Here is a 22,932-nt window from a genome sequence, read left to right on the forward strand (position 1 = left end):
TGGGGCCTTGGGGAGTGGGAGGTGGACCCGGGGCTCCGCACAGGAGGAGGGGGAGGGGGTGGCAGAGGCTCCAGCCAGTGCCAGCCACCGGTCGCGTGTCCTGGAGCGTGCCAGGGCCTGGCCCCGTGAGCGCTCTGAGGGCTGTGCCAGGCAGTCCCAGCTGGGCTCGGCAGCGTCCGGCTCTCCTGGAGGGCCGTCCGGCGCCAGGAGGAGACTGGGCCGGGCCCGGGGATGCGGCTGGAGCTGGTGCTGTGCGGTCAGCCCCCGGGTCCCATCCCCCGGAGGTCGGCCCGGGTGATGCAGTGTGTAGGCGTAGGGGTGGGCAGGGCGACTCACTGGTGTGAGGATGGGGCGGGGGTGCCTAGGGAGGTCTCCTGGGCTGCCGCGGCATTTGGCCCAGGCCCCCGCGGCGCTGTGGTCAGTGACTCGGAGGGGAAAGGAAAGACCCGTGTGCGTGGGGCACAGGGCAGAGGGGGGAGCGGCAAGCGAAGGGCCAGCGCCGGCCACAGGCATGCCGGCCACCCCCAGCCCAGATGGGCAGGCTGGTCTGAGCAAATGGGGGCAGAGATGTAGAAGAGCCAATGCCAGGAGGCCGACCATGGAGCCCATCACAAGAGGTAGGCCATCCAGGCAGAGGGAGGTGACAGGCTGGGCAGCGGGACATTCAGCTCTGCTGTGGACCCCACGCTGGGGACCGAGCCTTGACGACCCGGGGGAAGCCTGAGGTAGAGGGGCTCAGGGGCCGCGTGCCCACTTTCCAGGCTCGGCGGGGTCTTCGGGGCCCAAGGCGTGGGGCTCTGTAGGGCTGAGCTGTGGGAGGGGGTAAAGCCCCACGAGGAGGGTCACAGACTCCTTAGGCAGGGCCGTTTGCCAGTGCGTGGGCGCCTGGGTGGCAGTGAACTCTGGCTGGGCACCTTTCCCATCTGGCTGTTTGCGGGGGGGGGTGCTGGGGGGTCCACCCGACCAGCCTGGACGACTTTGGGGCCAGTGGTGTGACGGGCAGGCCTGCCCTGCTGTCGCCCCCACCAGCACCAGAGCCTGGTCCCCCGGGGGCCGCGTGGGTCCCAGGTCTGGGGAGGAGGCAGCAGGAGCCCAGGCGCCCGGCACTGCACAGTGGGCAGCAGCGACTGAAGCAGGGATGGGCGCCCAGCCAGAGGGCAGGGCGGGGTCTTGCATGGGGCATGCAGCGAGTGGGCCGCACCGGGGAACGGGGCTGGCACAGGTCTGGGACCGGGCAGGTCTGCGGCAGGATGTAGAGCCGGAGTCCATGGGAACAGAGGCCCCTCCCACACCACCCTGTCCTGCAGGTGGGGAGGCAGGAGACGGGCACACCGGTCTGGGAGGTACCGGGACTGTGGGTCACACAGTAGAGGGTGGGCTTCACTTCTGGACCCCGGGGGAGGATGGGAAGAGAGAGGCGGGGCTGTGGTGGGGGTCCCGGCTCTGTGTGCTGTGCCCCGTCCATGCCCGCCTCCCTTGGCCGCGATGCCCCTCGTCGTGTCTTCTAGCGGCCACCTTCCTCTCTCCCAGGGCCTCCTCCCACTGTGGCCCCTTGTCCCTCCAGGCTGGATGCAGGCACAGGGGCCCCCTCACCTGAGAGGGCCTCTTGCCAGTGACTGCCCCCAAAATAAAGCTTGCTATAGGGGTCCTCTTCTGGGGCCCTTGAGCCACAGTGTGGGGTCAGCACTGGTTTTCCTGGCGGCCTCTAAGATCTGTAAGGGCAGAGGAAATGGCACCCATCTCTGGGTCCCTAGCACCTGGCAAAGCAAAGTGCTGGCAAAGAAAGGGAGGGGAAGGGAACGGGGGTGGGGAGAGGGAAGGGCATGGGGAGACAGAGGCCCTGGGGATGGAGGAACGGAGAACACAGGTCATCCCAGGCAGGCTGAGGGGAGCTGTCTGCGCTGGCTGGGAGGCTGTGGAGCAGGTGTCGGGTGTCGGGGTGTCGTCCGGGGTAGCCCGGCCCAGGGAGGGAGGCTGGGGCGGTGACGGTGGGGGGCTGTGGTCCCCCGTCTCCCCTTACCAGGGGAGACCTCAAGCCCTGCAGCATCATCTCCCGCTTTCTTGTCAGCTCTAAGGTGGGGTGCCAGCCAGCTGAGAACCGGGAGGTGGAACTGCCCCAGCTGAGTGGGGTCTGGAGCCGGCAGACGTGGCCCCCAGGGGCCAGTGGGGTGAAGGCCCAGAGGAGACGGGGACGGGGGCTTGGCCCGAGGGTCCCTGGTGGCTGGAGGGCCGAGGCAGAGGCAGCCTCCCCAGTTTGCCCCGGGGCTGGCTGGAAAGTCGTGCAGGAGGGGGTCGTCGCCTTTGGGGGCTCTGGGCAGGGCAGTTGGGGTTCCCCCGAATGAGACGCCCCCCAAGAATTGCCCCACTGGGAGAAGACGAAGGGGTGTTGGGCACGGAGGCCACACTGTGATGCACAGATTCGGCCTGTCTGCTGTGAGACGGGGCGGTGCCCCCTAGGGGCGGGAGGCAGTGCCGGCGGCGGGGTGGGGTCTGGGCTGACGCACTGCTGATGAACAGGCCCCGCCCACAGGCTGCTCTGGCCGCTGCCCCAGGGCTACCGGCCCAGGTCCCAGAGCCCTCCCCTCCCTCGGGGCTGGGGAGCAGCTGCGGTCCTGGGGGGGCAGGACGCTCTGCCCTTCATCTCTGGGCCGCCCTAGGGTGCTGTAGCCTCGGGGCGCGTGAGCCCCTGTAGGGCTGGCCTCTCTCCTGCTAGCTTCCGGCTCCCAGAGGCCGTGGCGGTGCCACCTCCCCCGAGCTCCGCCCGGTGCCCTGGAGACACAGCCGCCCTGGCCCACGCCCTTCGGGGTGCCGTCCTCTCTGCGGTTGTGGGGAAAGCCAGCTTTGCAGGTAGATGTCCCCTCATCCAGGGAGGCTTCCCGCACGTGACCTGCTCACGTGGCCAAGAGGGACATGGGGCGGGGTGCGGGCCGGGCCTCCCCTGCTGGGACTGCAGCCTCCTTCTTGGGGACACAGGTCTGCCGGCAGTGCCAGCCGTGGGGAAGCGGGAGCTGGGCCCGCCTCGGGGGGTGGTCTCAGTTTTACTCCCTGCCCAGTGGGTCAGCACCCCTTTTAACGGCTGGGGAGCTTGAGGCTGGGCCTGAGGTCTCCCCCTGCAGAGGAGGGTCAGGGAGACAGTACAGAGCCACAGCCTGGCTCCCCCGGCCTCTCCTCCCTGGAGCGCCTGGACTGCTTCCCAGGCCCAGCAGCGGCCCCTCCCCGGGCAGCCTGGGCCCTCCCTCCTGCCGGGGTGACTGACAGCCATCCCTCCTGCCCCTCCACGCCCCGTCCCTGCGGGCCTCATCGGGTCACCCCGAGGATGGCAACGGGCTCCCCACCTCAGGTCCCCTCCAATCACCCTCCCCCCTGCTCGGAAACTTTGGTCTCCCCCAGACCCACAGCTTAGCCTCTGCACCCCATCTTCCCGGGTCCTTCTCTGCCCCTGAGTCCTGCCCCACAGGACTCTGGAAGAGCTGGCACTCCCACACCCCCAGCAGAGGGGGACCCCGAGGCCCCCAGTGGAGGCTGACCCTGTGACCGCCCCCCTGGACAGCAGGCCCTGGGGGTGCCCTGCAGGGCGGGGAGGGGCCGGAGCAAGGGAAACCAGAGGGAACCTCTGGCCTAGAGCCCCTAGGGGCTTGGTGCCCCCCAGCCTTTCCCTCTCGGGGTCCCCATGGCTCCCTTAGAGGTTATTCATCCCCAGGTGAGCCGGGCCCCTCCCCACCTGCCGTTCCTTCCTACTGACTATCTCCCCGAGGTCTCCACGCACCCCGCACGTCCAAGCTCAACTCAGTGACCGCCCCCCCACAAGGCGGACCCCTCCCAGGTTCCCACCTCTCCCCTCCTGTCCCTTTGCCCCTGCAGCACCCAGGCTGCAGCTTCCCCCCCCAACTGCCCCCCGCCCCCAGCCGGCATCTCCCCCTTCTCCACGTCCCAGCTGGGCCTCCCTCCCAAATGCTGATCTGACGGCACCTGTGCTGGCATGGGCTCGCCCGGGGACACCCCACGGGGGAGGCGGGGCACCACTGGGAGCTCTCCCGCCCGCTGGCCCTGCCTCTGCTCTTGCCCTCAGCCTCTGAGGCTCATCTTTCAGACTCAAGTTCAAGTTCGATTCCTGAGCTTCCCTGGACAGTGGGGTGGGGCTTGCCCTGTGGGGTGTCTCCCTGGCATAAGACACCCAGTGGGGTACAGACACGCCCAGGAAGGCACTGCTGAAGGGGGGTGGGCCGGGAGGGGGGCTGGACCAGTGCCAGGGCAGTCGGGAGGGCAGGGGGGCGGTGGCCAGGTTCCCAGCAGCCGCGGCTCCCGTGCCCACACCCTCTGCCACCCCGCCCGCTGCCCACCTGCTTGCTCGGGGCCATCTCTGTGCCTGGCTCACCCCTCACAGCTGCCTCACTGCACAGATGAGTGACAGCCAGCATCCCGGTGCCCGCCGTGGACCCTCCCCCGGGCTGCCTGGGCGGGACCCACGCTGCCCACCAGTGAGGGGCACCCCTTGAGTTGTGGGGTGCGGGTGCTGCCGAGGCACCACTGCCCTCTCCTGAGCCCCCGGCGGGGCCCAGTCTCTGCGCTCGGGGGCTGCTCTAAGCTGAGGTGGTGGGGGGTGCGTGCTGTCCCCCAGCCCCGGCAGCCAGGCTGGGTGGCCTCTCTGGGGCTCGGGTCCCCCCACACCCCGTCCCTTCATGCGTGGGCTCTGTGGTCACTTGAGGCGCCGGTTGCTCTGCAGTTGTCCACCTTGGCGTACAAGACCCCAGGGCGGGGGCACGGGAGGGGACTGGACACCTTGATGGTCACAAGGAGACAGGGGCCCCCTGCTCCGGCTGGGTGACCAGCCCAGCTCCCCAGGCCTCCCAGCCAGCTCCTGCCCGTGGTATCCAGGGGACAATGGCCAGGAGGGTGCCCTGCAGGTCTCAAGGGGAAGTTCCCCACTTCTGGCCTGGCCCGCAGGCCGGTCCTCCCTTGGGCTCCGGCCCCCCAGCTGAGCCCCGAAGCTCTTTCCAGAAGGCTGAAAAGCTTTCAGCGTCGAGAAGCAGGTGGGGTGGCCGTGAGCTGCCTGCAGGGGGCAGAGTCGAGACGGGACCGAGGCCTGATGCCCCCTCTGGAACCGCCACAGGGCAGGGGAGGAAGGAGGTTGGGACCGCGGGGAGGGCCAGACCGGGCCCAGGACTGGCACCATCGAAGCCTTGGTGGAGACTGGGGGGCTGCGGAGGAAGGAGAGGAGGGGCCCAGTAGGCGGTAGACGCGTTCAGCAGGGCTAGCCCCTGAGCTTGGGGAGCCCAACTGAGGACGGGGGGCCATAGCCGGCCCGTTGGGGTCTGTGCGCACTCGTGTACCTGGTGGGGCGAGGCGCCACGCTGGAGCGTGACGGAGGGGGGGCTGCAGAGCCCATTCAGCAGCCCCTGGGGCTGAACCCTGGGCGCGCCCGGAGCCAGAGCAGACGCAGGAAAGAGATAATTGCATTTGTGCAGGAACACCAAATCCCTCGCAGCTGCGCACGGGCTGAGCCAGGGCCACGGGCGGGCCGGCCAGCCGACGCCAGCATCCTGACAGCTCCGCCGAGCGTGCCAAGGGGTCTGGGCCGCCGGCCGGGGGCGCCTTTCCCAGGCCAGAGGCCCCCACCCCACCCCAGGAGAGCCGCCCCCCTCTCAGTTCCCAGAACGAAACCCAGCTGTGGAACAGTGAGGGGGTGAGGTCATGGGAGGGGCCAGGAGGGGCCGCATTACTCACATCCTGGGGCAGGCGGGCGGGAAGGGAGGAGGCCCAGAGGAAAGGGGCTGAGCCGGCTCCGTCCTTGGGCCGCCGGGTCAGGGGCTGGGGGCCAGCGCAGCCTCTCCCAGTGTGGGGCTGTGGCGAGACCCCTACCCTGCTCCCTGCTCCGGCCCCCCTGAGCTCCCTGCCCCGAGGGCTCGGGGGTCACATGCAGACGGCGGGGAGCAGGGGTGGCCCTCGGAGGGGCCAGCTCCTCAGGAGCAATGTTCTCAGAAAACATGCCTTGGCCTCTGGCCAGGCGCGTTGTCAGGACGACGGCAGGAAAACACTAAACAGTGCTGGGGCCCCCTGGACGGCCCGGGGCCTGGGCTGCCACCTTGCCCTCACCTTGCTCCCCTGCCCGACTCTGTCAGCACATGGACGTCCGTGTGCACACATGTGTGCACAAGTGTGCCTGGTGGGGGGCATTGGGACCCGTGCGTGGAGTGTGGGTGTGTGCGCCCACGTGGGCCTGAGTGGGGCTCAGGAGAAAGTGCGTACGTACACGTGTGCATTCCTGCCACGTGTGCGTGTGTGTGTGTGTGTTGGTGTGTGTGTGTGCGTGTGTGTGTGTGCCAGGCCCACTGTGCATTGCGCGGTTGAGTGCAGGCCTGCGTGGGGCTTTGCTGGCCGGGACACATCGCCCTACCGGTGGGCTGACCAGGCCGTGTGGCCTCTGCACTCAGCTGTGCCAGGGAAGGGTCCCCGGGGCTTGGGGGAGGGGCCTGGGGGGCAGGAGCTATCGTCCTGAGAGAGGCCCCAACTGGCCCACCACACATCCCACTGGGGCCCGTGTACACACCCCCACATGTTGGCTAAAAAAATCCCAAATGCCCAACACAGCCATCGGCGTGTGCAGCTTGGACATGGCAGTGAAAGGGGTGCAGTGCTGGTCTCACCCCTTGGAGGAATCCCCCCGGGCGCCCCCAGGAGAGGCTGTGGGCACCTTCTGTCCCCCCACTGCCCTGCTAGGCTTCTGCCCTCCGTCTGGAGGGGCTGTTGGTGCTCATGTGGGGAGGAGCCCTGGACCCTAGGTCCCCAACATCCCCGAGATCACCCCAGCCTCTTCCTCCCTAGACAGGACGTGGCCCCCAGCCCCCAGCCGAGGGCCTGGAGCAGGACGCTGATGGGAGCCAGGTGTGGGGGATTAAGTGGCTCCCTGGGGCCCGGGTGGGGAGGGGGTGGGAGTCAAAGTCGCTTCTGAGGAGCGGCACGGGGCGGGGGGCGGACTGGGGGTGCCGAGGGCTGAGCAGGCGGTTCGGTTTGCGTGGCTGGGGTCCCGTGTGGCTGCCGCGGGGGGAGTGGGCCTCGAGCTGGGGCTATGGAGGGGCCTGGCTTTTGTCTGGGAGGCTCCGAGGAGACCTAGGAGAGATTAGATCATGTGCTGGCACGGCTGCCGAGACCACAGAGCCGGCCCACCCTGGCCAGGGGACGGGGGCCCTGAAGGAGCGGGCTGCGGGGTCAGGCGGGGGACACGGCAGGAAGGGGCTGAGACCCCAGCTCGGGGCAGTGAGCGCTGTGGAACGGAGACCCAGGACCCCGCTCCCGGGCTCTGGGGGAGCTGAGGTGGCAGGCCGTGCCAGCTGGCCGAGGCCTGCGGTGCCCACCAGGTGCCAACAGCCTGAGATCTGCTGGGCCGGGGATAGGGTCGTCTGGCCCCGGACCCCCAGTCTCAGGCCGACCTTGTGTGGACCCGAGGGAGGAACCCCAGGAAGTGTGGGAGTGAGGTCCCCTGCGCCTGCCTCTGCGTGGGCCTGTTTCCCCATTGACAGCACAGCCCGGAGAGACGCTGCACGGGGGCCGGGGGCGGGGGCAGTGCTGGGTGAGCTGAGAGCCCTTTTCGGGTCCTCCAGCAGGGCCGCCGTCTCCCACAGCACGGTGCTCCTGTGGGGCAGGAAGGATCGCCCCTGCTGGGATGGTCACGTTAGGGGCGTGGCTGCCTAGCTGGGCCGCCTGGGCCTGACCTCAGCCCAGGCCACCAGCGCCCAAGTGGCCGAGGCTACAGCCGCTTGACTCAGGTAGAACAAACGAGTGACCCCAGCTGTCCAGCGGCCACAGCCAGCTCTCCGCACCTCAGCCGGCTCTTCCTGTAGCCTCCGGGCCCTGCCTGGGGCCAAAGCTACACTAGCCAGTGTCCTGGCTCCCATGAGGTCCAGGGATCCAGCCTGCTGGAAGGGGATGGAGGGTCTGGTCCCATCCTTGGGGTTTCCCCAGGCCTGTCTGACCCAGGGGCCCCCACATCACCGGGAGGCACGTGGGCGCCCAGAGACCAACAGCACCCTGGGACCTCCCCCAACCCGAGCACCCCTTCCCAACCACCCTTCAAGATCTCTGTTCTAAAGATGGGGAAACTGAGGCCTAGAGAGGCCTTGCTGGGGCCTGCTCGGACGGGGGAAGTGGGGTACGGGCCCCGGTGTTGACTCTTTCTCCATGTCCCTCAGGCTCGCCACTCAGTGGAGCGTGGAAGGAGAGGAGGGTGCCGCCCGGGGGCAGCGCGAGCAGGAGAGGGCCTGGCAGCTTCGGGCCCAGGATGAGGGCGAAGGAGGCCAGTCCCTGGAGCAGCTAGAGCAGGAGAAGCTGTAAGCCGACACTGCCAGCTCACTTGTCCTGCGCCCCTGGGCAGAGGGCTGCCGCGGGGTCAGGCCCTGGGCTGGAGGCCCCAGAGCAGCTGAGACAAGGAGGGAGGGGCCCAGCCCTGGAACCCGGGCCGGGGGTGGGGGTGCCCTTAGGGTGTCGGTCGTCACAGCCCCAGGTGCCAGCGGAGTCTGCCGGACACCTGGCCGGAGACGTGTGGAGCCGCCCCCTACCGGCCAGCCTCCCGGGGTCCCGACTCCGGCCCTGGTCACCCTGCGTGGTCCCCCTTGCTTGGACCGACTCCGAGCGCAGCTGTGGGGCCCTGGCCCCCGAGCCCCTTGCCCTAGTCCTTGCCGTCTGTGACTCACTGAGGCCACATCCAACTTGGCGGGCCGAGGGCCGGCTTGTTCCCTCGCGGGGCCCGGGAGGCCTCTGTAGCTGGGCTGGGCTGTTTTTCCAATAACGCTCCCCCTCCCCCAGGCCCTGTTTTGTTCCATTTTCTCCGAGTCAGCAGCTCTGGGTGGAGTGGGGTGCTGTAGCGGTCAAGGCCCCTCGGGCCAGGTCCCCAGCCTAGCAGGCAGGGACTGGGGGCAGGCAGGGACCACCGGAGCACAGGCCCGCCGTGGGGGACAGGGTGCAGGGCTCAGGCGGGACAGCAGAGGGAAACTCGGCACCCACCCGCGGGGGCCGTAGGTAGCGGGGGAGACACAGCCCAGCATTCGGGGAACCCCAGGCTGAGCGGGGAGACGTGGCCCTGTTCTTGGGGAGCCCTGGCTTAATAGGGCGTGGCCCAGTCTTGGCCTCAGGTAGCTGCAGTCTGTGGGGGAGGCACAGTCCTGCCCTCAGGGATTCTCTGACAATGGGGGGGCCTCGGCCCGGCCGTGGGGTGCTGCCCCTGGGGCAGATGGGGTCTCCCGCACTTGGAGCCCAGGGTGTGAGAGAGGGAGGCGCTGTGGACGGGGTGGGGGTGGGGGGTCGGCCCCCTGCCCCGCATCTGGCCCAACCCTGAGAACGTGCCTGCTCTTCCAGCCTCAGCCCGAAGCCCTCGGAGGGCCCTGAACTGGACGAGGACGAGGGTTTCGGCGACTGGTCCCAGAAGTCGGAGGAGCGGCGGCAGCACCGCGGGGCTGGGGAGACCGTGGACGGTGGGGCCCCCCCTCAGGGCGAGAGTCCGGAGGGGGGGCAGGAGGAGGACAGGCAAGTGGGGGTCAGAGCGTGGAGGAGGGGTGCTCTGTCCAAGCCCCCAACGTGTGTCCGAGCGACTCCCTCCGCTCCCGCCACCCCAGTGGCCCCCCAAAATGCCCCCGTGGCCGTAGGGGGGGAAGGAGGAAGAGAACGAGACAGGAGGGCGGCGGTGGGGGTGCTGGTGCCGCGGGTGGGACGGGAGGAATCTCGTTGCTGGGCTCCCCAGGGCCCCGGCCCGTCCAGACCAGCTGCGGCCGCCGGGCGGTTACTCCATCAGCACATCTGCAGCCCACTGACGTCAGGGAGGCCCTGCGCCCCCGCCGCCGCCCCTTCCTCCCCCGGGGCAGCGAGCTCCATTCCCACGGAGGGGAGCAGGTATTTCCAGATGTGCGGCCGCCAGTCGGCCTGGGGGGACAAGCTTTCCAGATGTGCAGGCGCTCTGAACCAGGGCAGGCAGGGGGAGGGGCCCTGGGCTGGGGTCTGCTCTGGGGCCTCACCCGCCCCCACCCCGGGGGTCTGACCCGCTCTCAGCACCCCACAGGCCGGGGTCAGGGGCCCAGCTCCGCTCGGGAGCTCCAGGCTTGGGGCCCTGTGGCCTCGAGGGTCGCCGGAGCCCCTCTTGGCCACCTCCCGTCCCCTCCAAGGCCCCTGAAGCAGCCCCGAGCTCTCGCTAAGACCCCTCCCGTCACTCCACCACCCCTTCCCATCCGCGCTCAGAGCCAGCTGCCTGGCCGGGGCCCTGCTCCTGGCGTGGCCCTCTGCCCACGGCCGCCCTCCAGGCCTCAGTTTCCCCCATTTGTCTCTGGGGGTCAGAGCACACTCTGCGTTTCTGAGCTGGGGGCGGGGGGCGGGGGCAGCAGGGTGGCCCGTCCACTGGCACTGGGATGGCTGCAGCCCTGCCGGTCCTGTTCCCTTTGTCCCCAACTGGCCGCCCAACAGCAGGGGGCACTCTAGCTCTTCTGTGGACCCTCCTGCTCTCGCCAGGCCTCCCTGCCCCCCGCACCTGCCTGGCCTCCTGTAGCCCAGCTGAACGGGCCCTCTGTGAGCCTGCCGCTGGCTCGGACCCTGGCCCACCTTGGGCGGTGGTCTGCGTCTTGGCTGGCACGAACACCGAGGGGCCTGAAATCATGGAAAATACGAGAATTTCCCATCTTCTTCTCCAGGGTCAGTCCCGCTCCAATGCAGAGTCGCGCAGGCTGCCAGCGGCTGGCCTCCCCCGCCCCGCACAGCCAGCCTGGTCTGCCCTGCTCCTCGCGGCTGCGGCCCTCTCTGTGACCCCAGCCCTTGCCTTGTCCCTCAGTTGACCAGCCCCCAGACAAGCCTCAGACCCCACCTAGCTCCCACCTGCCGCCCAGGCCCGCTCGCCCCAACCCGGAGCAGGCCGGGAGCAGGGGGCCCAGGCGGCCCCGGCCCCAGGAGGCCAGCCAGCAGGGACACCAACAGGCGAGACACGGGCCAGGGCTGGTCCTGAGGGCCTGGAGCCCGGGCCTAGCCTCAGTGGGCACTGGTCGCATGGCCCTGGCGACAGAGGGCAGGCTCTGAGGCCTTGGGCTCACCTCCCCAAAGAGGCCGGGGTCTTGAGATTCCTGGGCGCTTAACTGGTCTGACTGCCCATCTTACAGATGGGGAAACTGAGGCTTGGAAACGGGAAGGGACTCGAAGTGATCAAGTGACCTTCGACCTGTTGGATTGCCTCCCCCTCCCCGCCACAGGCCCCGCCAGCACGCCTTTGGGAGCCAGGGTGGCGACGAGCTGACCCCAGCCGGGGTCTGTCTGGAGGAGCTGCGTCTGAGCCCCGACTCAGAGCCCCAGGAGGGGCCGGGAACAGAGGACACAGAGCCCAGCGGCCCCGAGGGAGCCGTCCAGGGAAGCCCAGGGCTGGCAGAGACCGAGGAGGCAGAGGATGAGCAGGTGCCGGTGGCTTCCCAAAGGGTCTGGGCACACCCCGGCCCCCGGGCTGCATCTGTCTCTGCTACCTGCATGCTCTGCGGGCTTCGTGGGATGGGCCCGGAGGGAGCCAGCACCCCTGCAGTCTCAGAGGGCGGTGGGGTTGGTAACCCTGCCTGATGGAACGCCAGCTCCTGCTGCCGAGAACTCCAGAACCAGAGAATGGCAGGGCGGGAAAGGACCTGAGGCCCAGGGAGGGGAAGGTGTTTCCTTCAACCAGTCCTGGGTGGGGCAGGAGGGGTGCAAAGGGGGCGATCATTCAGACCCCGTAACCGCAGACGTTCTGTTCCCAGCACCAGAGATGCCAGCAGCGCAGGACGCCCAGCCCCTTGGTCTTGGAGGGGACGGACCCGGGCTCGCCTCCCCTGAGCCCCAGCACCAAAGTAGGTTAAGCCCCAAAGCCTAGTCCTCTGTCCCGGACTCATGACCAATGACAGTCCCAGAGAGGCAGCCACAGGGCAGCTCCAGGACAGGAGCACGGCCTCCTTCTCTGCCAGGCTGGCTCTCAGCAGAGCCTTGTGAAACGCATAAACTGGGCAATGGGACTGGCGGCTGGGAGCAGCTGGGAGGGGTGGGCTGGGGGCCTTGCTCTGGCTTCGGAGGCTCAGTCTCCTCCCGCCCTCCACAGCTCAGCGACAGAACTGAGTCCCTGCACCGCTCCATTCAGAAGAGGTACGTCTGGTTGCTTCCCAGGCAGGACTCGGGGATCTCCAAGGGAGGGTTGAAGAGGGGACCCAGCAGGTGGAGATCTGGGGGCCCGAGAAAGCTCTGGCAGGAGCTCAGGGTGGGCTAGAAGCCGAGTGAGGGGGCCTGGGCCATGACCCTTCTCCTCTCCTCCAGTAACAGCATGAAGAAGTCCCAGCCAGCCCTGCCCATCTCCACGATTGAAGAGAGGCTGGAGCAGTACACGCAGGCCATCGAGGTGCGCACAGGCCCCTCCGCTTCTGCAGGGCCTCCTCCGTTCATGCACCCGTTTCCCCAGCCAACCAGTGTCTCTCCATCCAACCAACTCCTGTCCTTTCACCTGCACTCTTCCATCCAGCCAACACCCCTTTATCCAACCAACCCACTCCATCCAACCAGGGTCCCTCCATTGATCCTACACGCCCCCACATCCGACAACTAACACCCTTTTATTCAACTAACACTCTTCCATCCAATCTACACCCCTCCATCCAGTCAACACTACTCCATCCAACCAACACCCCTCCATCCTAGCAATGTTTTTCCATTCAGTCAATGTCCTTTCATCCAACCACTATTTTTTGTTTGACCAATGTTCCTCTACACAACCAACACCACTCCCTCCAACCAACACCCCTCCATCCACTTTCATCCAATTAGCTCCCCTCCATCCAGCCATCATTCCATCCAACCAACACCCTTCCGTTCAACCCCTGCTCCTCCGACCCTGTGCCAGGGGCAGCACGAGGACAGCCCCACATTTGTCTCGTATCTCACCCATCACCTGTGCTCTGCAGAGCAAGGGCGGTGTTTCACAAGTACACCGAGGGGAGGAAGACACGTTTTTCCAGAGCGCCTTCTTCCAGCCCTGCGTTGGATAAGCAGTCCTGGGGGAATGCAGCCATACAGAGGACGTCATCTGTGTGCCGGAGCGGCTCACACAGGCCTCTCTGATGTGTTCCATGTGGCTGTCCAGTAAAGTGGTCCTGGGCTCTGTCTCCTCTGCAGACCTCTGGCCGGACCCCAAAGCTAGCCCGCCAGCCGTCCATCGAGCTGCCCAGCATGGCCGTGGCGAGCACCAAGAGTCGCTGGGAGACGGGAGAGGTGCAGGCTCAGTCCTCTGCCAAGTCCCCCACCTGTAAGGTACGCTCCTGTCCTGGGGCACGGCTGGGCTCCCTCTGGAAGGCTAGCGTGAGACTGTCCAGGCTGAAGTGTGGGCAGAGGGCACTGTGGTGCATGGGGGACGGGGTCTCCGCCAGGCTGGCTCCTGTGGAGGGCTGGGTGGGAAGGCTGCCGGGCCAGGTGAAGATGGACCATGTCACCTTCCCTTCCCGGCCTCTTCCCCTGGGCTGTCACCCAAGGAGGCAGGCGTGCGGGCCCCGGGGCCTTGGCCCTGCGAGGCCAGGCAGGAGAAGTGACCTGGGCTCCAAGCCCCCAAGTCAGGGCTCTGCCCCTGTGACGTGGCTGCCTTCTGCCCGCAGGATATTGTCGCTGGAGACCTGAGCAAGAGGAACCTCTGGGAGCAGAAAGGAGGCCCCAAGGCTTCGCCGATGCTCAAGGTAGAGTCGGAATGTGACTGATGCGGGAGGGCGGGTCCAGCGGGCGAGGGGAAGGGGAGCTGCCCTCAGCGCACCTGGGGAGGCTTCCAAGAGGCAGCGCCACCTCCCCCTGCGCCTCTCACCTTCGCTCTCCACCTCCTTCCCCGACAGAGCACCCCGTCTGCCAAGAGGTACAAGTTTGTGGCCACTGGACACGGGAAGTACGAGAAAGTGCTCGTGGACGAGGGCTCGGCGCCCTAGGCCGTCCTTCTCGGTGAGTCGGGGGCGGCGGCCAGAGCGCGACGTGTCGTGGGCAGAATTCGCCGCTCTGGGTGCGCGGTGGCAGGGACTGCGAGGTGACATGTGAGGGCTGAATGCCCGGCCTCAGAGCTGGCCACAGCCCGTCTCTGCTGGTCCTCCAGTCCACAGACCCGTGCCCCCTCCCGCCCCACCATCCCCCGGTTCCTGCCCTGCTCCTGTAGCCCACAGGGAAGCGCAGGCTCCCTGCTGGGAGGAGGCCCCCATCTCCCAGCCGGGCTCCTCGGGCAGGTGAGCCCGGCCCGGCCACCACAGGGTGAGCGTGGCAGGAGGGGGTTGACACGGATCCCCGGGAGCTCAGGTTCCCACCGGGCAGTGGGCTGTGAGGGTTTCAAAGGAGCCAGAACCTCGTCCTCGCCCTCCTGCCCCAGTGAGGAGCCGCTCCCACCCCGGCACCTGGTGAGGAGTCAGAAAGGTGACCCGCTGCCATGGTTACGGTTACGCACACTTTTATTAGCGGCCTGGGTCCCGGGATCCGTTTACAACATCCATCATGTCCCCTCCTGACGGCTTCCTCCCTTCTGAGTCCTGCTCCGGGGGCTGCGGCTGGAGCTTCCCCCCAGCACCTCCGTGTCTGCCTCGTAGCACGGCTGCCCCGTCTGGGCCCCAGTGCTTGTCCCGAGTCAGACCCCAGCTGAGTGCAGACTGGGGGTCCCCATCGCTGCCCCCTCCGGGCCACCCCCCCCCCCCCGCCACTTGGCCAGGCTGACTTCGGACCTCCCTCCTCATCCAGCATCTAGGCTGAGACCCCAGCCCTCTGTCTCCCATCAGCGAGTCCCCCTCAAGCTCTGCACCCAGGCGGGGGGAGCAGAGGTGACAGTGAAGGGGCAGGGGTGTGGGGCCAGCTCCCGCCCGGGCCTGGACCTGGCTCCCCGCACCCGTCGGGCCTCTGTCCTTGGGAGGCGCGGCTGCCAAGCCGCCGATGCAGCTAACGGAGCCCACGGTGCCTGCGACTGAGTCACCCCGACCACTCCCACTCTGCACGACAGCATAGCTCGTCCCCCCAACCTTTCTCGGCAGAAGGGCCGGGGCCCCAGAATCCTGCTCATCCTGTCAATCATCAGGGCTCGTCACCCAGAGCATGTGGGGCTCCGCTGGGCCCTGATCCCCGCCTGCAGCTTCCCTGGACCCAGGCAGGGTCTCGCTGGTGACCACCTCCTGCACTCCTGCCCCAAGCCCTGTGCGCACACTCAGGCCGGCCCTGCCCCGCAGGGTCACGCATGCAGCCCCAGCCTCAGAGCAGACTTGTGTACGGTCTGTCTCCCCAGAAGTTCACCCCAGAAGTCCCCACCCCCCACCCCAGTGCAGAGCCCTCCCTGCCCCTCCACACCGTCCAAACCCGCCGCCTCCCTAATCCCAGCTGCTCCCGGCCGCGTCCACCTCCCACCACGGTCCTTTGTGGCTGTGGCTTTCCAGCTGGACCCTCAGCCCCTCTTCTGTCCCCCCACGGTCCTGGGGTCCCCCCCGGCCATTCACTGGGGCCTCCAGCCAGCTGCCGAACGATTGAAGTTCTGGGGCTGGGGGCTCAGGGCCGGGATGGGGTAGCGCATGGGAGGGGGCTGGGCGGCCACCTCCTGCAGTTTCCGGGCGTTGAAGTGAGGCCAGCAAAGGAAGGGCAGGCGGCTGAGGCCAGGCGGGGCGCGCACCCCATCCCGGGGCCCCACCTGGCCGCCACGGGACTCTGCCACTGACATGCGGCACAGCACTGCGTCCCACATCCTGGAGGACCGTGAGGCGGGGGCCGGCCGGGGCGCCGAGTCAGTGGGGGCTGCCCCTCCCAGCCCCGCGTGCCCCGGGCTCGGCTCTGGCCCCGGGAAGGGGGCCTCTTCCAGCAGCTGCTTCTTGAGGCGTGTCCAGCCGCTGAGCTGGGGCTTGGGCGCGACTTTGGGGACAGGGCACGGGTGGGTGCCTGACGGTGGGGCAGGGGATGAGGCCTCTCGGGGGCTGGAGACCTGCTCAGCCTCAGCGGCAGGGCCGGCCGGGGCGGGGTCCTCCCGGTGCCCGGCTTCGGGGGCCACAGAGGCCGGCCTGTAAGGCGAGGGTCCTGGTGAGCGGTAGGTGGGGGCAATGGACACCACCACCCGGCTGCTGGCCTCTCTGGGCCCTGAGGCCTGGAAGCCGGGGGCCGGCCTGAGCACAGAGGGCTCGCCGTGCCGAGGGCTGGCAGCCTGGGCCCTGGCGGGCAGTGAGTGGATGCGGACCACAGGCAGCAGGGGCTGAGCCCTGGGAGGGCGGATGGCTGTGCCCTGGGCCCGGTCGCCAGGCCCACCATCTGGGGCCACTGGGGAGGGCGCAGGGGTCCCGGCCTGCGGGGACGGTGCCCGGCGGAAGTGCACCTGGCTGTTGTGGGTGCCCCTCACGGTGGGGCCTGAGACCTGGGCAAAGCCGCAGGGGGACTGGGCGGGTTCTGGCACCGGGGCTGCGAGCCAGGGCCCCGTGGGCTTGGAGCGTGAAGCCAGGCTCCTGAGCTGGGTGAGGCTGATGGAGAACGTGGACCTCTGCAGGGGGGACGCCACGTGGCGGATGACGCGGGTGTGGGGGGAGCAGGGCAGGGTGGTCACCGCCCGCGGCGCCTCCGCGGGCCGCGGGGCCGGGGTCTCCTGGTCATGGCCGGCCTCGCTCACGGGGGATAAGGACGTGCGGAAAGGCCCGGGCGGGGCAGGCGGCCCGGCCCTGCTCGTCCTCTTCCGGGCTGCCTTCCTCAGGAGCTTCTGCAGACGCAGGTTGTCCTTCCCGGGCTTGGGCAGCAGCGGTGGGGGGGGTCCCGGGGGCCCCGGGGGGCGCCGGCCAGCCATCTCAGGGGCCACGGAGGCAGCCGAGGTGAGCATCGCTGCACCCTAGGGCGGGCGGGAGGGACAGCCGTGGGCCCAACCCTCCTCCCCACAGGCCGCCTCCCTGCGGGAGGGCACACAGCCCCTAGTCACGCAGAGGACCCAGGCCCAGAGGGCCTGCAGCCTGACCGTCAGAAGCTCTGCTGCCTCAGCACGTGGCCCCTGCCACGCGCGCTCCAGGCATGAGCGTTTGCACGCCCATGGGGCGGCCCCACCATCATTCCGCTTTAGAAACGAGCCCACGGAGGCCCGAGGTGCTCTGTGGGTGACGGAGGAGGGCTGGGACCTGGCTCCGGGTGCCGCCCGTGTGCACAGTGGGGGCCGGGAGACGCACAGGCGGGCGCCAAGCGGGAGGCACGTGCTGGGCCAGCCGCCTGCGAGGGCAGGAAGAGTGCCCGCCCGCAAGCGTGAGGGCCGCCTTGCTGTCGCCGGCCTGACCACAGGCGCGTCCGCTGCGAGCCAGCGGAGAGGTGGCGGCCAGAGGCTCGGGAGGGCTGCGGCTGCATCATCAGAGGTAGACGGGGTGGGAGGTGGGAGCGGTTTTCGCTGAGCTACGCTAAACGGGATGTTCCCCCAGACGTCCCGGCGGGGTGGTCCTGGCCAAGCCGCCCGCCCTGGTTTCTGGGCGCCACGTGCTCCCGAGGACGTTGACAAATGGCGGCTGGGCCGAGCCAGGGCCGCCGGCCTGGGGGAGGAGGGAGGCCTGGGGGCTGCTGCCATGAGGCCGGCTCTGTCAGGCAGGAGTGCGTCGTCTGCTCAGGGAGGGGCCCGAGGGGTCTGCTGGGGCTCGCTCTGGGCTGCTGCCCACCTCAGTGAGGGGGGGCCGGGACCCCAGGGTTAGCCTGGGGGCTGTCAGGCCAGCTGGCAAACAGGCAGTAGGCAGCGTCCCTCCACCCTGAATCCCGGCAGGGCCCAGGGCACCAGAGCGTGGTATCAGGAAGCAGGCTTCCAGGCCGGAGGTGGACACAGGGTCTCGGGGGCTGTCGCAGGGAGGCTGCTCCTCCAGGGCTGGGGGGAGCGGGGTGGGATGGGCAGGCCAGGGACCCCCAGAGAGAGGGCTGCAGGCCCGGACAGGCAGAGCCACGGCCCCTCCTCGGACTGCAGCCTGATGCTCCCCCGACCTGTGTTTCAGCTTTCCCAAGACTGCAGCACCACCGGCGGCACCTCCTGGCTCCCGACCCACGTGCCCAGGGGAGAGGCCGGCCAGATGAACGCCCCCCGCCCCCCACTGGCCCCGCCAAAGAAGCTGCTTCTCATGGTCTGCCTGGCCCGCGAGCACCCCCGACATCCGTCACCTCTTGCTCCTGGACCCTCCAACCTTTCCCTCTGACCCCCAGCTCTGCCCCTCACAGTTCCGGGAGGAAAGGAACTCTGGCTGTTGGTTGGCAAAAGGACCACCTCCAGAGAAGCTGCGAGCTCCCAGGGAAGGCGCAGCCGGTGCAGAGAGAGGCCACGTGCTGGGGCCTCCGTGTCCAAAGCCACCAACACCCACAACAGCACTGGGCCCCCCCGCCCCGCCCCGCTTGCAGCCCTCCACTTTGTGCAGTAAACTCCCTTTGGTGTCTCCACGTGCTGGCTCTCTGGGGCTCACTGACGGGGGAGGGGCCGGGAGCAGGGCCCATTGGAAAGGCCATCCGCCCTGCACAGTGGTAGGGCCCAGGCCTCTGGCCTTCAGATTTGGACACTGTCCTGTCCAGTGGCCTTCTGCGTGCTAGGCTCTGGGGTCTCTGAGGGTAGTCAGGGTGAATGTGATGGGTGGGGGCTCAGTCGTCCTCTTCCACTGTGGTACTTGCCCTTGACTGGCCCCTTATAAACTCTGCAGCCCCTGAAACACCGTGCACTTCTGGTCTGTGCCCCTAGACTGTGCACCCTTTGAGTACAAGCCCCACCTTGGGGTCATCCCTTCCCAGCACCCAGGAGGTGCTCAGTGAAGACCTGGTGGATGGACGGATGAGTGGATGATGGAGGATGGCTGGATGCAGGGATGGAGGAAAGGATGGATGGGAAGGTGATTGGATGGCTGGCTGGATGGGTGGATGGTCAGGTGGTTGGATAGATGGATGGATGACGGGATGGAGGCATGGATGGATGGATGGATGGGTGGGTGGATGGTGGGATGGGTGGAAGGATGGATTGGTGTATAAATAGAAAGAGAGGTGTTGAATCCTTGGGTGATGGGTGGATAGTTAAAGAACAGGTGGATGGGTGGGTCTGCAGAAGGGATGAGAGGTCAATGGGCAGAAACGTAGTTGTGCAGAGAGTAGATAGGAGAAGAGATGGAGAGGCAGTCAGATCAACGCCTGCTTCACGGAACGGTGGGTGGATGGCTGGTGGGCGGGTGGACACTTGGTGGGGGTGGATGGATGGGCGATGGACGGGGGGAAGGCAGGAGGGAAGGAGGGAGGGAGGGAGACAGACAGTGACGGCGAGGATGTACCTGTGAAAATGGAGGTGCAGTGGGTGGATGGACACGCGTGTGAAGGCGGGGACAGGGTGGGGCTCTCTTCCCGAGCCCACCCCCACGCCCGGCCTGTGCACAGGGCTAACATGAGGCCCTGCTGCCCTCGGAGTCAGGGGAGCCCCTTCGAAGAGCTGCCCTCTAGACCTTCGGCATTCGAGGCCTGGGTCTGCTCAGAACCTGTTCTCCAAAGTCTTCGTGGTCAAACTCCTGCTGCCTCCCAAGGGGAGCGTGAACATGGGCAGCCCGGAGGTGTTAGAAATCAGCTATGTCACACCTTTGCTGCCTGTGGCCCACTTCTGAGGGTGCCTCAGGGCTGTGCTCTGCCAGCTGGGGAGCTTCTCCCAGGGGACGCGCCCCTCCTGTCCACCTGGCTGGGTGGGACGTTAGCCGAGGGCAGCAGGCAGAGGCAGCCACGTGGCCCACTGGACGGCCAGAGGGGACCAGAGTGGACGGCACTGAGGGGCGAGTGGCGGGTAGGGTGGGCAGTGCCAGGAGAGCAGCCAGCCACTCAGCCCCTCTCGGGCTCCTTGGCACTCGGCCCCGCCTCGGGGACAAGGACCCAGGGTCTGTCTCCTCTGCGGTGGTGACGACCGGCCCCTGCCTTGCAGAACCTGGGGGTCAGGGCCTGCCCACCACAGAGGCGGAGAGGCTCAGGGGAGCCATTGCCCGGGTGCTGGCCCTCTGCCCTCCGTTCTGACTGCCTGAGAGGCCCCGCCAGGCACCCTTCGCTCCCCTGCTGCAGGCACTGGGTGCCAGCCCCGCGCAGAGCAAAGCTATTACAACTCCCGCAGAAGCCCCCAGGGCGTGTGGGCGGCAGCAGCGCAGGCTGGGAAAGGGTCATCCCCGAAGTGGTGTGTCAGCGGCTTCTATCTGGGGCCTGGCAGCGCCCGAGCCCGTGGGCCGGGCTTACCGGGAGCTTGGCTGGCACTGGCGCAGGCACCCAGGTCAGCTCAGGGCTACCAGGCGAGGTTCGAGGTTCAGGGTCCCTGGGCCTCGCCACCCTCAACCGTGCACACTGCGGGCCAGGACCAAGACTGAGGGACCCCTGCCCTTCCCCACCACCCTGAGGGTGGTTGAGGTGACCCCTGCAGAAACCTAGAGGCAAATCTTTGGGGGGCCGGGCCCCCACGGCCTCCCCACTGCTCCCTGGCTCAGCTCGGCTTTGCAGAATTGAGAAGCCCACCCCACTCCTACCGTCCCCGGACGGAGGCTCTGCCCCAGGAGCCCTCAAATCCTTCCTGGGGTTGAGACCAGTCCCGTGCCTCCACCCCAGGTCTCCAGCCCCCTCCAGCCCCTCGGGGCGGCCCTGCCCTGCCTTGCCCCCTCTCCTCCCACCCTAGCCCGGCCTGGCCAGGTGGACCGGGGTGTGGATTACCTGTCGCAGGCCCTCGGCGGCCGGCAGCCCGTCCAGCAGTGCCCGCTCAAGGCTGTCCTGCGGCACCACGGGCCTGGCACCCCGAGGGGTAGGTTGCCGATACCCGAAATAAGATCTGCCCCATCCCTCTGACCTCAGCGCCCTCGCTCTGGCTCAGCTCGCTCATGGGACAGCGCCGGCCAGAGCCCGAGGCCACTGAGCAGACAGCCACCTTCCTCTGCTGGCCGAGTGGGGCCACTGCAGGGCCATGGAGCGCCCACCTGTGGGTGCAGCCCCCAAGAGCACCCCAGGCCCGTGGGAGGTGTGGCCGGCAGCTCCCAGGAGCGAGACACCCACCGTCGGCGGGGCCGGGTGCACACGGGGCTCCCCAGACTCAGTGCTGCCTGCTGTGCCTTCCCCACGCGCGCACCTGCCCCTCGGGGGGCGGGGGTGGTGTGTGACTCTAGCAGAGTGAGGGGCCCCAGCCTGAGAAGGGCTGTCAGCTCCCACCGTGAGGACGAGCTGGGCCGGGGCGGCCCCAGCAGCCGCTCGGGGGCCTTTTGCAGAAGTGGCTCTACTGCTGACCCCACTGGACAGAAAGTTGGTCAGAGTCAGCTGAGGGTCGGGCACGCGTGTGGCCCGTCAAACGCTCTCCCATCCGAGGACCTGGACAGGAGGAGGAATTCAGAGTTCCGACAGGGGAGGCGGGAGCGGCCCCAGCAGCTCTGGCCTTGGGGGGCTTCCCGCCCCCAGGAGCTCTGGGGAGGGGCTCTGTCCTGCCCACTGGGGGCCCAGGGCTCTGGCTCCCCTTGCTGTGGCCGGTGGGCCCACCCTGCCTATCTCGGGTCCCCGTAGCCTTGTCTCCAATGTGTAGAAATTGGATGAGGTGCTGAGAGAAACCTTCCAGAAGGCTCTGGGGACCCAGAGTGGGGAGCAGAGCCAGGGGAAGCCCGGGCTGGGCTGTGAGAGCCGGGCGTCCAGACGCCCCCAAGCCTCCAGAAGGCAGGCGCTTCATCTGAGTCTCCTTGGGGCCAAGCCCTGTCCCGCCCTCCAGCCCACCAGCCACTGCTCCGGATCAGGCCAGCATCCGTGGCCCCCGCCATCCGTGACCGACCAGCCGCTCGCCTGGAGCCTTCCACGTCCGGAAGGAGGCTTGGGGCTGCTCTGTCCTACTCTGTGTCTCAGTTTCCCTGATTCGGCGGGGGGGGGGGTGCGTAGGAGCTCGTGGCCTCACTGGCCAGCGTGGGGACCATGGAAAGCCCTGGGTGAGGTGTCTGCCGGTTGGATGGTGCCACCTGGAGTCCCGAGCAAAGAAAGACTGGGCTCCACGGGCGAACGGTGGAGCCCGCTGTGGGCAGCACCCTGAGCCTGGCCCGTGGCGAGAGAGAGGCCTGCAGGGTCAGGACCCCCACACGGTGAGCTCCCGGGCAGACCTCAGAGGTGTGGCCCCTAGCGTTGGGAGGCACCAGCCACTGGGGAGATGCCAGACCCTCCAGTCAGACTTGAGTTAGTATTTCTGTTGCCCATTTATGCTGTATGTCCTAACGCCATCACGCAGAGAACCACTCGGTGGGGCTCGGACCTGCTGAGGGCCTGGCCGAAGGCTCACAGGGTCTTCTATCCTTGGGGGTCTCGGGGACCTCCTGCCGCTGCCTCTGATGGGGAGGCGGAGGGGCCTGGGGCCTGCGTAATGCAGCCTGGCCGGGCAGATGCCTTTCCTGGGCAGACACCTCGGAGGGAGGGGCAGCTCCCCCGGGGAAGATGGGGCCCCAGCTCTGGGGGCCCCACACCAGCCTGGCCCAAGGAGAGCCCTCAGCTTCCTCCCTAGGGCCACCCAATGCCCTCCTTCACCCTCCTCCGCCCGTGAAGAATGTGCCCACTGTCAGAGAGTAAAAATAGAAGCTGACACTTCCTGGGGGAGGGGGGCGGCCCTCGTCTCCTTCCCCCCCATCCTCACCTCCTTGCGCCCCCTCCTCTGTTCTTGCTATACTTGGTAAGGGGCCTCAAGGCACAGCCCCTTCCCGCCCGTCCCACGCACCCGGGCCACACAGCCCCTGGCCAATGGGCTGCCGGGAAAGATCGAATGTCACTATAACATGAGAGCATGCGGCGAGCGGGCAGTGCCTGAGCCGGTCCTGTCCGCAGGGAGCTCCTGCCCATCTCTCCAGACCCAGCCGCAGGTCAGTGCGTCTGAGAGCAGCCCCGGGACCGGGCCGGCCTGCTGTGTGCCGGTGGGCCTGGGTGCGTCCTGGGGCCCCGGGTGCAGGACGCTGTGCTGCCCTAGCCTTTTGCCAC

The 22,932-nt window shown here is 68.1% G+C and overlaps 2 protein-coding genes across 6 annotated transcripts in view; one reads left to right on the top strand and one right to left on the bottom strand.

The window, feature by feature from the left end:
• LSP1 (lymphocyte specific protein 1) overlaps positions 1–18,637 on the top strand; it is a 36,456-nt gene extending 17,819 nt beyond the window's left edge. For 2 of the 5 annotated variants that reach the window (XM_030833126.3, XM_030833127.3), the window contains exons 2-11: positions 8,187–8,324; positions 9,349–9,516; positions 11,217–11,415; positions 11,745–11,834; positions 12,080–12,123; positions 12,292–12,373; positions 13,144–13,278; positions 13,617–13,694; positions 13,845–13,947; positions 17,955–18,636. In XM_030833126.3, coding sequence (XP_030688986.1) covers positions 8,187–8,324; positions 9,349–9,516; positions 11,217–11,415; positions 11,745–11,834; positions 12,080–12,123; positions 12,292–12,373; positions 13,144–13,278; positions 13,617–13,694; positions 13,845–13,934 — 1,024 coding nt within the window. In that variant the 3' untranslated portion in view covers positions 13,935–13,947; positions 17,955–18,636. Of the gene's footprint in view, positions 1–62; positions 285–4,271; positions 6,883–8,186; positions 8,325–9,348; positions 9,517–11,216; positions 11,416–11,744; positions 11,835–12,079; positions 12,124–12,291; positions 12,374–13,143; positions 13,279–13,616; positions 13,695–13,844; positions 13,948–17,954 lie in introns of those variants that run through there. The other 3 variants (XM_060302765.2, XM_060302762.2, XM_060302763.2) reach the window with 3 other exon arrangements.
• Positions 15,464–16,819, bottom strand: PRR33 (proline rich 33). Its single transcript, XM_030834013.2, has one exon. It carries the CDS (start codon positions 16,817–16,819, stop codon positions 15,464–15,466), a length of 1,356 nt encoding a protein of 451 aa, XP_030689873.2.
• Positions 18,638–22,932: the final 4,295 nt, after the last annotated feature.

The sequence above is a fragment of the Globicephala melas genome, chromosome 8, assembly GCF_963455315.2.
Source record: "Globicephala melas chromosome 8, mGloMel1.2, whole genome shotgun sequence".
NCBI classification, from domain to species: domain Eukaryota; kingdom Metazoa; phylum Chordata; class Mammalia; order Artiodactyla; family Delphinidae; genus Globicephala; species Globicephala melas.